Source organism: Lepidochelys kempii, chromosome 2, assembly GCF_965140285.1.
Source record: "Lepidochelys kempii isolate rLepKem1 chromosome 2, rLepKem1.hap1, whole genome shotgun sequence".
Classification (NCBI taxonomy): Eukaryota; Metazoa; Chordata; order Testudines; family Cheloniidae; genus Lepidochelys; species Lepidochelys kempii.
This window is the reverse complement of record NC_136381.1, coordinates 44,756,614-44,772,213: the sequence shown is the minus strand read 5'-3', so window position 1 is coordinate 44,772,213 and position 15,600 is coordinate 44,756,614. Positions and strand designations below refer to the sequence as shown.

The 15,600-nt window shown below is 43.5% G+C and overlaps 1 protein-coding gene across 2 annotated transcripts in view; it reads right to left on the bottom strand.

Annotated features, from left to right (window-relative positions):
* The window catches only part of TRIQK (triple QxxK/R motif containing), a 79,638-nt gene that overhangs the window by 15,193 nt on the left and 48,845 nt on the right, over positions 1–15,600 (bottom strand). The window contains exons 3-4 of one of the 2 annotated variants that reach the window (XM_073330588.2): positions 9,283–9,368; positions 4,154–4,407 (exon numbers count right to left, since the gene is read on the bottom strand). In XM_073330588.2, coding sequence (XP_073186689.1) covers positions 4,390–4,407; positions 9,283–9,368 — 104 coding nt within the window. In that variant the 3' untranslated portion in view covers positions 4,154–4,389. Of the gene's footprint in view, positions 1–4,153; positions 4,408–9,282; positions 9,369–15,600 lie in introns of those variants that run through there. The other variant, XM_073330587.2, reaches the window with a different exon arrangement.

Here is a 15,600-nt window from a genome sequence, read left to right as displayed (position 1 = left end):
AAACTGTTCTTCTTAACCTTGAGGATAGGACTAGAAGCAATGGGCTTAAATTGCAGCAAGGGAGATTTAGGTTGGACATTAGAAAAAACTTCCTAACTGTCAGGGTGCTTAAGAACTGGAATAAATTGCCCAGGGAGGTTGTGGAATCTCCATCACTGGAGATTTTTAAGAGCAGTTTAGACAAATACCTGTCAGGGATGGTCTAGATAATACTTAGTCCTGCCATGAGTGCAGGGGATTGGACTAGATGACCTCTCAAGGTCCCTTCCAGTCCTATAATTGTCTTCATTTGGTACTGGCTGCTGTCGGAAGTCACGGTACCGGGCTAGCTAGACCATTGTTCTCACCCAGTGTGGCCACTCTTATGTTCACCAGTATCAGGTGGGTTTGTACTCAGCAAGGCTCAGCTGTACTTCTGCTACTGCAGCTACTCTGCTGTTTATACTTGTGCTAATTCAATGAGAGCTAGTGCAAGAATGTGCAGATGAGCAGGGGAATCACACACCTACCTCATTGTACAGATGTAGTCTCAGAGTTATGTCCTCAGACAGGGGTCCTTCCCATCTGGGAGGTCCTATATCCTTAGGGGCTGCCTGAGGATGTGCCACACACCCAAACCAAGACAGAACAATGACAATATTGGATAATATTTTTAAAAGGACAAAATACTGCACACTCAAAACAAGTACGGTCACGCTGGTTCAACTAAATTTTTGATATTTATAAGTCCTTAGTTGCTACTCTGACATTATCAACATGGATAAAATTGCTCATTGAGGAAATTAAAAAGCACTAAATGGCAATGACTGAAAGAAACTTTGTTACTTTAAATCCTGCATTAAAATGAAAAACAATTAGAATTTGACAAGACAAGCTAATTAGTCTAGCTCTGAAATGTACAGCACCTTCAGGGCAGTTGATTCCAAAAAGTTTCATGTCATTTCCAGGGGGTGGTTTCTTCCTTTTTTTCAAACAAATCTTATAAACTCTTTGGGTGAAATGCACCCCTATTGGAACTCCACTCACTTCCCTAGTTATGAGGAGATGATTTTTCACTGTTAATTTATCCTCTTCTCTCCCGTCTCCTCACATTCTACCCTCTTTCTTTGTTTATATCCACTTATTGTCTCACCTTACATGTTTAGACTGCCAGCTCTTTGGGGCAAGGACTGTCTATTATATGTCTGTACAGAGTATAGAGTAATGGGGTCCTGTTGCTTGATAGGGGCCTCTAGACACTATTGCAGCACATCTTAATACATTAATTAAATAATAATTACAACTGCAGTTATGCCCAGGATGGATTTGCCCTTATAATACTTCTGTTATCTACAAGTTAGCAATTTTTAGATTTTTAGAAGGGAGGAATACTGCACCACATGTTGAAGGCACTATGAGTAAATGAAATCCTTGGAAAATACACGTAAGTATGTGTTTTTCACATATTTGGCAACAAGACTGGGTACTTCCAGGATTATTTATTATGTTGTCTCCAGACTGTTTGCTACCATTGCAATTACCACAGAATTTTGTATATCAGCTACTTTTCAAACACATATTACAGGCTTGATCTGACCCTTACTGAAGTTAACTGCAAGTCCCATTGATTTTAATGGTACAGGATCCGGGTCTGTATTCTTTAAAGAAAATAAAGCCTACCCTTAGCACATATGAACCCTGTTGCTTATTACAGTTCACCAACAAAAACTTTGTTAATGCAGAGTTAAATTTGTGTTGTGGTGTCTTGCGGCCTGCCAGCACCTCAAGCTCAGCTACTCAATCCACTGAGATAATGAAAACTTAAGCCTCTGAAAACCAAGAAATACACAGTTAAAGTACATGTCATTCCTGTACGGTAACCTTAACTCTGACCCCAGGAACTGGCAACAGTTAGTGGGAATAGTTGAGTAAGGAAGGTGCCATAATAAGTAAACAGAGTTCAACTACTTCATATCTCCAAAGTTATCCGGAAAAGAAGATGGAGCTATCTGGAACATGTTCAGAATGAAGCCAGAGCATTTGCCATAACAAGCATGCCATCAGGCAGCTGAAGAACACACAGAAGGTGCTGAGAGGGAAAACTTCTGTGCTTTAAAAATGCAGAGAACATACACAGCAGCTCAGGATAGACAGGGATGGCAGAGCCTTGTTTGTGCCCTAAGTGAGGTTTGATAGAATAAGAAGGATTTCAGACTCAGATTTATCTACATGCACTCCAACTTCATTCACTGTGCTAGATGTAGTTGTATTGAAAGGTTCAGAGATTAGGTGAAGCAGGTTGGAAGAGCTGTCACTGTGATATGACGACAGTAATTTGGTGAAGAGGCTGTGACATTTAGCAAGTCTGGGTGGTTTGTATGGAATAGGCTCAATGTTTGTATAGATATCGCTTCTTTGCTATGTCTGACCTAAACCCAAGTTTTGCTTTAGCAAAGAGAAGATATTATACCTTGCCATACAGTGTTTATTGAGCTGTTCCCCAACTGTTCTGCAGCATCTGCAAGGGGTTTTAGAATGTGTGTTATGGGCATATTGGGGCATCACTCCATGAAGGCATAGCTAAGGTTGCATTGCAGGGATGGCATATTGCAGGGATTGCATGTACCTTAACTGTTTTCAAAGGCTTAAGTTTGCTTTCCGTAACTCTTCACTTCCTGCTTTTTCAGAGGTTTCAGTGTAATTCAGGGGTGGGCAAATTTTTTGGCCCATAGGCCACATCGGGGTTGCAAAACTTTATGGAGGGCCAGGTAGAGAAGGCTGTGCCTCCCCAAACAGCCTGAACCCCGCCCCCATCCGCCCCCCTCAGAGTTCCCGACCCATCCAACTCCATCCCACCCTGTTCCTTGTCTCCTGACTGCCCCGACCCCTATCCACACGCCTGCACCTAATCGCCCCCTGGGACCTCCCCCATCCAACCCCCCTGCTCCCCGTCCCCTGACCCCCCCACCCTGAACCTCCACCCCATCCAACCGCCCCCTGACCGTCCCCCAGGACCCTCTGCCCCTTATCCAACCCCTCCCCGCCCCCTTACAATGCCGCTCAGAGCGGCAGGAGCTTGCAGCCACGACGACGCCCTGCCTGGCAGGAGTGGCGGGCCAGAGCACTGGCGGCGTGCTGAGGCTGAGGGGGGAAGGGAGGGACGACAGAGGGGAAGGGGCTGGGAGCTAGCCTCCCCGGCCGGGAGCTCAGGAGCTGGGCAGGACGGTCCTGCGGGCCGTAGTTTGCCTACCTCTGGTGTAGCTGAATCTGATGTTCTGGAAGGGCACGAGGCACTACTGGGCAACCTTAACTCTGCATTAACAAAGTGTTTTCCCATTGTATTTCCTAATTTTTTGAACAGAAACAGAGATGTTATTTGTAGGAGACAACTATACCTTCTTAACGTAACACTATCACATGGTATGCAGGTGGAACTGAGGACAGATTAAAGATACCACATGGCATGTTTGTGGGGTCTTTCGCCTTCCTGTGTGTTTCATTACAGTCAAATGGCGATAATGCTCGTGTTATGACATTTTTTGAGTGTGGAGGTGCTGACAGGATAGGGAGAGAAAACAGACGTTTTCACAATATTTTGAAATTATTATTCCACGTAGTTTATAGTAACTTTAAGCATATGAAAGGAGACTAGTGTGTGTGTCTCTTCTCACCCTCTCCTTAGCTCACCGTCTCCCATAGCATACACCCCTTCCAGAGCATATAGCTGCCCCGCCGGCATTTGCAGATCTCCCTCCCCTGCCCATCTCTGTATCGGCAGCTACAGCTGACTGTTAGCAAGCTCAGAGGAGGACATTCAGGGCGTCTTCACTACTGCGCTACATGGGTGCCAATGTGCTACGTCGACAAGAGAGCACTCTTCTGTTGGCATAATTACTCCACCAAAAGGAGAGGCAGAAACTAGCATCTCCAGCTAACATAGTATGGTGTAGACACCGCTTTAAGTTGAGATAACTTACATTACTTAGAAGGGTGGTTTGTTCACACCCCTGAGTGATGTAAGTTACATCAACTTAAGGGGTAGTGTAGACAAGCCCTCAGAGAGGTGTGAAGTGGCCCGTTCATTTCAATGAGATCTCCCCAATGAATGAGAACACACCATGAAGATGAATGCAGCCTGAAAAGGGCTCCGAGAGGGAAGAGCTGCTCTGTTCATCTCAATGGGTGTTTTCATTTCATCGCATCTGTGGGTTTGTACCATGCACTAAGCAATCCTGTTCTCTGCTCCTCATCCTGGTCTCAGCATTGTCTTTGGTGCATGCTCTGGTCATGCCGCTTCTCAGCTCCCAACTATGATCTTAGTGCTGTGTACTGTACCATGCACCAAACATTCCTCTCCTCATCCCAGTCTCTGTATTGTATGCCTGTTCCATGCACTGAACATACTTGTTGTCAGTTCCCAAATATGATCTACCACAAAAGAAGAGCAACAAAAATTATTAAGGTTATGGAACATGGAGAGAGATTGAAAAGACAAGGACTTTGCAGCTAGGAAAGGAGACGACAAGTGGGGGGTACAATAGAGGTCTATAAAATCATGAATGGTGTGGAGAAAGTGAATAAGGAAGTGTTATTTACTCCTTCATATAACACAAGAACTAGGGTCACCAATGAAATAATAGGCACCAGGTTTAAAATGAACAAAAGGAAGTACTTCTTCACACAACACACAGTCAACCAGTGAAACTTGTTGCCAGAGGATATTGTGAAGGCCAAAACTAAAACCTGGTTAAAAAAAAATACGTAAGTTCATGGAGGATAGGTCCATCAGTGGCTATTAGCCAAGATGGTCAGGGATGCCAACTCATGCTCTGGGTTTCCCTAGCCTCTGACTGCCAGACTCTAGGAGTTTGTTACAGGGGATGGATTACTTGATGATTACCTGTTCTGTTCATTCCCTCTGAAGCCCATTCCACTCCTCACCCAGTCTCTACATCAGAGGTGGGCAAACTACAGCCCGCAGGCCACATCCGGCACGTGGGACCGTCCTGCCCGGCCCCTGAGCTCCCGGCCAGGGAGGCTGTCCTCCGCCCCGCCACCCCCCCGCAGCCTCAGCATGCCGCCAGCGCTCTGGCTCATCGCTCCTGCCGGGCAGGGAGGCAGCGTGGCTTCAAGCTCCTGCCACTCTGAGTGACGTGGTAAGGGGGTGGGGAGGGGTTGAATAAGGGGCAAGGGATCCTGGGGGCCAGTCAGGGGATGGGGGCAGTTGGATGGGGCAGAGTTTCGGGGGGGGGGGAGCGGTCGGGGGGGGGGAGCAGGGAGATTGGATAAGGGGTGGGGTCCCAGGGGGCGGTTAGGGGCGCAGGTGTGGATAGGGGTCAGGGAGGGTTGGATATGTGTGGGAGTCCCGGGGGCGCCTGTCAAGGGATGGGGGTGTGGATAGGGGTCGGGCAGTCAGGGGACAGGGAGCAGGGAGGGTTGGATATGTGTGGGAGTCCCGGGGGCGCCTGTCAAGGGATGGGGGTGTGGATAGGAGTCGGGCAGTCAGGGGACTGGGAGCAGGGGGGTTGGATAGGGGGTGGGGCCCCGGGGGGTTGGGGCGGGAATCCCAGGAGGGGGCTGTCAGGGACGGGAATCCCAGGAGGGGGCGGTCAGGGACAAGGAGTGGGGGGGCGTGTTGGATGGGTCGGGGATTCTGAGGGGGGCAATCAGGGGGCAGATAGGGAGCGGGGTCCAAGCTGTTTGGGGGAGGCACAGCCTTCCCTACCTGGCCCTCCATAGTTTCGCAACCCCGATGTGGCCCTCGGGCCAAAAAGTTTGCCCACTCCTGCTCTACATTGTATGCCCGTGTCATGCACTGAACATTCTTGTTCCCCTCCTACTCTCAGCACTAGGGGGGGCATATTTTGAAAGAAGGACAAAAATAGTGGTGGGCGCAAGAGGGAATATTCACAGGAGGAGAGCTGAAGTGCTCCCCAAATCCCTCACTGCATGCTCTGATCGCCCTTCTCTCCTCCCCACACTCTCCTGCACTGCTCTGACCTCCCTCTTTCCCAAGTAGCAGCAGCAGCCAGTGGAGAGGGAGCCTTGAACCCCTTCCCCACTGCTGGAGTAAGCATGGGAAAGAATGGGACTTCTGGGTTTCTTCCCCTGATTGGGGGACAGTGGAGGGAAGGGAAGCCTCTGAGCAACCTCCATTTCCCTTCCCTGTCAAGTCTAGCACTGTTGCCCAACTTACCCTTCCCCATGGTTCTGTTCTGTCAGCACTTCTGAGAAGCCAGAGAGCAAAGGTCCCTTTGAGGATGCACCTTTATTCACTGGGGGATCACAGAAAAACTACATATTTGGAAATCAAGTGCAGCATCAAAACTCTAGTCACTGAACTGGGTTTTCAAAAAAACACAGTATTTGGATGATTCTTTACACTAATAAGGGCCATTGTCTAAGGGTGTGAGGCACAGCTCTAAGTTGGCAAAGGGCCAGAGCTCCATCCTGCATCCTTCCAGTCTCCGTATCCCCTGCACTGCCCCATGCTCCCACATTTGCCTTCACTGTTCTGACACCCTATATCCCCTGGCTCTGCACCAAAAAAAGTATGAGAAGCTGTAAATATTACGAGCAGTTGATGTTGGGGGGCAGGAAGGCTCTGTATCAGGAACCCTTGACCAAACAACTCAGCATCTTGCTTTCCTTTTGATCCTACTTATTTCCATTCTATGGAAGCAGATGAAGATTATGAATCATGAGTACATTATCCTAACCACTTGTGTTCTTTCATCTTCTCTTTATTTAATACCAATTTCCTTGATAATATTTGAAAAGTAAAATCAGTCTGAATGTGAATGTGAATTTTAGAGCATATCTCATTAAAATATTACTCTTAAACTAGAAATGTTGGTTTCAGGGCAAAACTTTCCTGAAGAATGCAGTCAGAGATCAAGGACACACACATAACACATTCTCTAAAAGCCGCTAATGGTAGGGCTCAAATTCACATTGCATGGGTGCAGCTTAGGTTCAGTCACCACAGCATGTAACCCAGTTACTCTGACAACAGGCTGCCTACCAACCTTCTGGCTTCAACAGAGCCCTAGCCTTGCTGCAGATGTGCATTTCACTCTTTTGGGTACATCAGTTTGGCATGCACTGAACTGTAGTTACAAACTTTACTCTTAATAACTTTTTCAATCTTGCTTCCCCAGAGGGGCAGTGGGTCCCATGCATTAGCTAAAATAAATCCTCAGTGACTGAGATCAGTTTGCGGAGGACCAGAGCCAGAGTCTGAACCCCGGGTGAGAAAAGAGTTAGATGAACCAGGTGATGGGGGTGGGGAGACCTCTTGCTAAAATGACCACAAACTTAGACCACTAATACTACCCCCAGCACCCTCATAAGGTACAGCAAATTTAATTTAAATTTAAATTTAAATTTTAATTTAAATTTAAAGACAATCTAACTAAGCATGCAGATTTTGAGAACTTACAATAGTCATCCCTTAAACAGCAACACTCAACTTTATGTTTAGCAGAGCTAACGCTCTGCTAGACTACAATATGTTAAGGGAGAAACATGTTGCGACATAAAATTCTCTCTTATTTTCCTCAGTCACTAACATTTATACTTAAGATTCTATGTATCTTTATTCTTCTCAGTTTTGTGTACTTTTCAAGTAAGAATTATGCAATACAAGGAAATAGTGAGTGATCTAGTTTCTGAGAACACAGGAACAAAATATCCTCACTTGTAAAAGACATTTAGCAAAATCTCCAAAAACACTAATTGAGAGGGGTTTTTTTTTAAATTAACTGGGAGCTGAATGGACAATAAAAATGACCAGGTGGAACATCACTTTGAGAAGGTCATATCACAGAATTAAAAAAATAAGAGTAAAATGCAGTAGGGCTATGTCTACACTACAGCCTATGTTGGCAAAATGTATGTCGCTCAGGGGTGTGAATATTCCACCCCCTGAGCGACATAAATTGCACCGACATAAGCGTTTGTGTGCAGAGCACTATGTCAGCAGAAGAAACTCTCCCAATGACATCACTTATACTGCTCGCGGAGGTGGGGTGTTTTTTAATGCCAATGGGAGAGGTCTTTCCCATTGGCATAGAGCGTCTTCACCAGATGTGATGCAGCTGTACTGGTAAAGTTGCAGCCCTGTATGTATAGATATACCCTAAGAAAGAAAGGAAAAAACACAGAACTCCAGAGGTTAGTAATCCATCTTTTAAACAAAAAAGGCAATCTACTTTTTCTCATTAAAAACTGACACACAGCACTAACTGAGGAGATTATGTTGTGAAAACATACTGCACCGCATGGCAGTACTTGATCGAGATCAGCAATCAGGAGCAAAAGGAAAGTACTGTTTCATGATTATAATAGCAAATTCTGGAAGACAACCAAATACATCATCTGGCAGCTCAACAGCTGTTACAGCTTGGTAGTAATACCTTGGCATTTGCTATAAACTATAACTTGAAAAAATTGATTTCTCATCTGCCAGAAACAAGAATATGTTCTCCTTTTAACATTTCTGAGTTTCTTTCGATAGAACAGTTAGATTTTTGAGCCATTTTTATTCTGCATGTTTCTCAGCATGGCTGCCAAGTTAATTTCATATTATTTTATTTTGATTCAAAAATAAATTTGGGGGATAAATATTGGATGCAACTTAAATAAACGACATGCTTAGCCAAATTCCATCATAATAGCATGGTGAATAGTACAGAATATTTGTCCTTCATGTTAATATTTATTGCCCTGACCATTTAGTCATAATTATACTTCACACTCACTTGAAAACAGGAAGTTTCCAAGCACTTTGAAATTCAGGACACTCCTTGCTGTTTTGTTGGTGGTGAAGGCAATCATTTTCCATGTTGGAGTCAAAGTGGATGGATGTAGCCACATAATATATTATACTTATTAATGATGAGACTATACCAATATTTGTTTTTAAACAACTCCTGGATATAACATACTAGAAGAAGGCAGGAATTCATGGCTATTTTGAACAACTATATAAAACCATTAAAGCATTTTTGTTTATACAGTACCTGTCTAAAAAATCCTGTTTCTAAACATATACTATTCCACTGGCACTGTTAAATAAAAGTATGCTTCATATCAAGAATGTGGAACATTTAAAGTCCTTTAGAGTTTCAGTTATTCCAGTTATTTGAAGGTTAAAAACAATCCCTCATAAATATTTTAGATTCTGGCATTCCACTTAGGTCTTGAAGTGTCAAACAATATCTCTCAAAAATCAATATTCACACAGTACATCTATGGGGAAAAGAAACTCAACATGGTATAAGCTATCAAATAGATATCTACCTTTATGCCCAGTGCAGTTTTCTTGGCCTCTGCTTTTAATCTTGTTGCTCTTAACACTGGCCTGCTTTTCTTGTAATCTTGTTTTCCTAAGGTAGAAAAAAGAGTTAATGTAAATGATGCACTGAAGATAAGGTACATCTACAATAAATTGTAGCTTCAGTGGCAGATCTAAAATTTTTAAGAGTTCAGTGATAGAAAGAAAGAGTTGTGCCCCAAGAACAGGACCAATAGCAGGGTCAACAATGGTCTTTAAAACAAATAACAACCAGAAAACCAAAACAGTAGTTAACAAATCAACCTGGAGCCTGAGAGTCCAGTGAGCTACAAAATGCAAATTATGATACACCTCCAATGGTACGTTATTTACTAAAATGGCAACTGCAATGTTCAGTAGCCGTCAGACAGCATGTGTGTAGAAAACATCAACCTTCTGCAGGAGTCCCCCCGCACCCCACCAGTCTATTCAGCATCTATTCATATCCAGTGAAGAGATCCCCTTTGTGGCATACAGGGGATGCTCCCCTTGTACAAGTTCTCCTCCCCCAAACAGCCCCACATTAGGGATTAAATATTGTGAAGACCGTCTGTTCTTGAGCAAAAGTCATGCATAAAGGATGTGAATAATTATGACACATTTGATGCCAAAAGGAAAGGCACAGCACCAGAATGTATTGTCAGAGGAAAGCTAACAGAGTCTCTTAGGGGAAGGAAGGGAAAGAGAATTAGGGAATGAAAATTTGTATCCTAAACTCCAACAAATTCATCCAGTCAATGCATCATGAATGTCTTCCACCATTAGAGTACAGGGCCACTGGAGCTTTATATCGCAGGAGCTGCTGACCTCCTAAGATAGGCGGGCACCACAGAGCAGAGGAACAGTCATTTTCTAAAGCAATCAGAGAAACAACCCAAAGGTTACCTCATGAGAAGAGGGGAAACAGAACCAGCAGGGGTTTCTACCCTCCAAGTATTATAATAGCACTGTTTGCTATGCAATGGTTAAGGAGCTGTCAGAATTTCCATTATAAATTGCAGGAATTTATAACTCATAAAAATTCACTCCAGGGTGAAATTTGGCACAGAACTATCCCAGCTTGGAATATTTTTGAGCCAATTTTCAATAAAGTGATGCAGCTGTTCCAACTTACTTGTGAACAAACTATAGAAATTTATCCATTTGGGATTTTTAAGCACTAAAAATATCTTCAACTTAAAAAAAAAGATAATTGAAAAGTGCTCGCTCCAGTTTCAGCGCTCATGACTCAAATCCTCTGTCATTCCTTCCAAGGTAAACAAAGCAGAACAACCAACAGAATGACTTACATCCAAATATCTGCTCTTCCAGTGATGCAACAGAATTTTAGATAATGAGAACTATGCAGCCTTGAAAGAGCACAGGGAACCAGAAGCTACTGGACGTCAACAACTGAAATCCCCCCACTTACTGATATTCCCTCCGAAGGGTAAACTGCAAAGGTGACCAACGTTGGTGTAAATATTTCATACAGGGTATGTACTCTCTTTGATTAAAGTTCATTTGTTAGGATCAAATCTACTGCTACAAGGAGAAAGTCTATTATTGCTTGTAGCAAGGTGGCCATTTACTGCATGCTCCATCCTGGACAGGGGTTGCTTTTCAGGAACGCTGTCCCTTTTGCCCCCTTCTTGCAGGCCACTTAAGAACAGCACACAGGCTTTCACATGAATACCACCACCACCTGCTTGGGGATAGTTTAACAACAAAAACAATCCTCAGGGTCCCAAAATAAAGTCCATCACCACGCAACAGTCCATAATGATTTCTGGTGTCGTCTCTCACAGCCAGAGCTCTTCTTCTGTCCCAATCTGTTCCCACAGCCCAACTCTTCCTGGCTGGAACTCAGTCTTTTGGCACTGGCCTCTAGACCCCCAAACTTCTAGGTCCAAACTCAGCCCAGGTTTTCCCTTAGGAGCCTCCTGCTCCAGTGGTCTCAGGGCATTCCCTACAAGGGCCCTTTACATTCCCTCCCAACTCTCTATGCTTTCTTACACTTTCCCAAAGCACTGCAGCCTACACCTGTTCTTATAGGAAAATCATCCTGATCTTTCCCAGGTTTGGCTCATTCTGTAATCAGGAATTTCAGCCCACCAGCCCTTAAGGATTGTGCCACCCTGTCACATTACTCTTTCCATCAGTTTAAACCACTCTGGTACTACTTACTCCAGTAATGTGGTTATTGATGAGGCTGGACTGCAGTTACATAGAGAATGCTTCCAGATTTATATTAAAGTTGATATGAACAACTAAAATCATCTATATAACAAATATTTTAATGATGACTCTAAAGCAGTTAATTCTCCAAAACTATGTACCTGTCATTTAATTTACCACTCCTTGCTAAATACGACAGCCAAAAGACACCCTGCTTTGAGCAGGGGTTTGGACTAGATGACCTCCTGAGGTTGGACTAGATGACCCTGATATTTTATGATTCTATACTGGAGAAGAGTCTTGAGTCCACCAAGTGCAAAAGTTTTTAAAGGGCATCTCTTCATTTTTTTGCAATGAAAACTAGATTCTGCAATTGTACTAAAAAAACCTCTTTCTAAAGCCCTAGGAAAGACATCTGCACTATAGGACAGTAAAGAACTATGAAATGCAAAGTCCCTGGCCCATAAAACTGATAGTTATCACCTGTAACACATTGCACAGATAAATAATGTAGGTTCATTAGGTTCTTTGGGCCTAGAAATTCAACAGTTTGGAATATGCATTTGCACACTTCTAATTCCTTCCTGTTTCATCATGCTCATACTGCAAGCTCTCTCTGTACAAATATTAGTCATCATTAGTCTAAGCTGTTTCTTCTTCCCACCAAGTGACAGTCAAAGTCAGTTAAAATGGACTCATCAGACAAAGCCCCATTTGTCTCTTACCCAATATCTATTTGACAGACACTGAGTTCCTGAGAGAGCATAGGCAGAGAAGCAGCAGAGGATGTAGCTGGAAAACTTCCAGACTAAATCTGATCGTGACCTTGTGTATTGTTTAAGCAAAACCCTCTTCTCTTTCATCCCTTCTCCACTATCTTCCCTTAGAGTTGGAGAGTCCCTGGTCCAACACAGTTACCAGAAGACCAGGATATGTTACAGTAGTGAGCATAATAAAGAGAGGAGCTTCCTGGTCGGGAAGTTCTCCAGTTTCTGCTTTTAAGGCATGGCTCTTTCTCCCTCTGTCTCCAAACTACTTGTTGCAAAGTAAGTGCATCCCTCTCCTTAAAGAAATGGTAATGGGAAGAAAAGAGTAAAGAAAAAAAAAAAACACAAATGTGATCAGGAGCAGTTGGAGCAAATTTACAATGTTAGAACAGTGCATAACTAGACAGTCAGAAATCAAAGAACCCTGTAAGAGGGAAGGCTGGAAAAGCTGTGGCAAGCACCAAGTCAAAGCCGGCAACAACATCCAGCAAAAGAGGAAGAATGTAGGAAATGCCATAAAATGGGACATTTTGCAATAGCACACAGATCACTAAGAGTAATGGAAACAATCCACGAGGGAGTGTTATTGTAGGATTGAACAGGGAGACTTTGGCAAACCAGTAAAGTGCCTGAAACCACTATGGCTTATTACTAAAAGCAGCCAAGTCAGCAGGCTGTAAATTAGCCAAGTCAGCAGGCTTAGCTTAACCAAGGCAGGAGGGGAAGGGGTTTTTTGGGTGCCACAGAAAGGGCAGCTTGACCCTGCATCCTTCCTGATAAGAATTGTGTTGAAGTTGCTGATATATGCATCTTAGAAAAGTAGGATGTGCCCCAGGAATGTCTATTGGGGCCTCAAGGCTGCAAACTCTGGAAAAACCCACATCTGGTTAATCGATAATCAGAAGGAACCTCTTGCTTGACTATTGAAACTGCTTACTTAACAAGTTTTCTTTAAGGGACATGTCATTCTATTACTAATGTATAAATAAGGGGGAAAAGTTTGAGGTAGTTGGACTCTTTCTGGACTCTCCCTCTGGATACATCTTGCAGTCCCCACCTGCAGACGGAAGATTTGGCCACCGGAAGCCTACTGCTGTGCCACTCGAGAGCCACACTCAGCTTTGGTAATTATCAAGGGTTGGGGGTGTTTTACTAACCTGTTGTGGAGGTGCGTATAAGTGCTTGAGACTAAGTAAAGTTTAGCTTCAAATGAAAGCACTCGTGTGTTGTCCTGTTTGTGCCAGCCATCTGTCGGTCGGACGGCCGTGTCTCCCCTGATTTATTTCCTGACACCACCTCACACAGAATGAAAGTTACCAAGAGCTTTGGGTTGAAAGAACCCCGGGTAACAGGATGACAATTAATCCATATTTCTAGGGCCTATATTCTCAATAGAACATACTACACCTTGGTATACAAGTATAAATGTGAAGCATTGAAACCTTAAATTTAACACTGATCCTGGGGCAGCAGTCGCTGCCAAAAAGATATATAATCAGTCCTGGGATGGAGATCTGCAAAGACCAAATAATATTCTACATGGAGCTAGTACACTACCTTGGATGTTTGTGAATAGTTCTGTGGGAAACTGGAGAAAAGACGGAAAGGTCTTCAACAAATATATGTAATACAGGGACTAAAAACTAGGGTTGCTAGCAATATAAGGACTACAACTAATAGAGAAACTGGACAGAAATAATAGAAAAAAGCAAACTATACAGGAGATGTATCCACACATCTTCACTGAGTTAGGGAGCTATCCGGGGAGTACAAAATAAAATTAGTGCCATCAGCAACTACCTTTTGCTCTCGAAGTCCCATGCCACACCCCTATATCCTTGCTGGGCAAAGTCAAAGAATAATGAAAGAGAATGTATGACTTGGGGGTTATTTCCCAGATAAAGGAACCCACTGACTGAAAACCAATGACAAAATCCACATTTGTGTGGATCTTACAAAACTTAAGAAAAGAGTGTGTGCAGAGAAAGATATATGCTTCCTGCAGCTGACCAGACATTAGCTCTAGCAGTTGCCTGGACCTGTGAATGGCACAGTGTCTATCCATTCGGCTTGGATTTTAACACAGAAACAGACCACAAGCCTTTACTGGCATTATTGGGTGCAAAACCACTGGATGACCTACCTAGGATTCAAAGAGTTCAAATACGGCTTCTGTAATTTTCCTTCAACACTGAACACATATCTGAGACAGCACTCATAGCAGCAGACACTCCACCTAGAGCCCCAATTACACAGCCACCCAGAGATGAACTAAAGGTTTTAGTGAAGATGTCAAAGTTTACATTCTGGCAGCAATTTCAGCATCTGCCAGCCAACTTCAGCAATTAGAGATGAACAACTAAAGGACAAGACTTGCCAGAAACTTACTCAACTCTGCCAAAGAGGGTGGGGTTGAAGGAGTCAACTTTCAACAGATTTATTGCCATATTAGCAGGACCAAAATGACCTTCACATGGCCTACTTCTGAAAGGACAGCATGTTTTTATCCCGATAGTACCTCAGAAAGAGATGCTCTCCAAAATCCATAAGGAACACCAAGATGTAAAAAAGTATGGGGCATGAGCACAGCAATCCATATGGTGGCCCAGACTGAATAGGCAAATTCAGATCTTAGCAAAGGGCTGCGATGTATGTATCAAGGAAAAAACAAACAAAAACACCATTACTCACTATAAAGCTACCTGACAGACCTTGGCAGAGGGTAGTAACACATTTGTTTTTCTGGTAGGTACATATATTATTGTAGTCAATTTTTTCTCCAGTTACATTGACTTGGCTATACTCACACAAAACTCACAGGTTATCCAGAAACTAAAATTAATATTTGCAAGACATGTGGTTCCTGAAGTCTTCATATGTGGCAACAGGACTCAATTTACCACTGAACCATTCCTAGTATTAACACAGGATTTGGAACATATTATAAGTCCATGTTACCCTCAGAAGAGGGAGATGGAGAGAACAGTGCAGACTTAAGATTTCTCCAAAAATCACTGAACATATATATCAGTCAACACTACTTGTACCTGGACTATCTCCTGCAGCACTTCTGATGGGAAGATGACTAGGGACACATTTACCTGTAGCACTGATACATCTTAAACCTAAGTGACCTTATCTAAAGGAATTTAAAAAAACCGGGATTCTGAAATAAAAATTTGGCAATAACAACAACAAAAAACAGTTACTCACCTTCTCGTAACTGTTGTTCTTCAAGATATGTTGTTCATGTCCATTCCAATCAGGTATGTGCACGTGTGCATGCATGGCAGGTGGAAGATTTTCCCCCTAGCAGTATCCATCGGGTTGGTCCGAGGGTACCTTGGAGTGGCACCATCA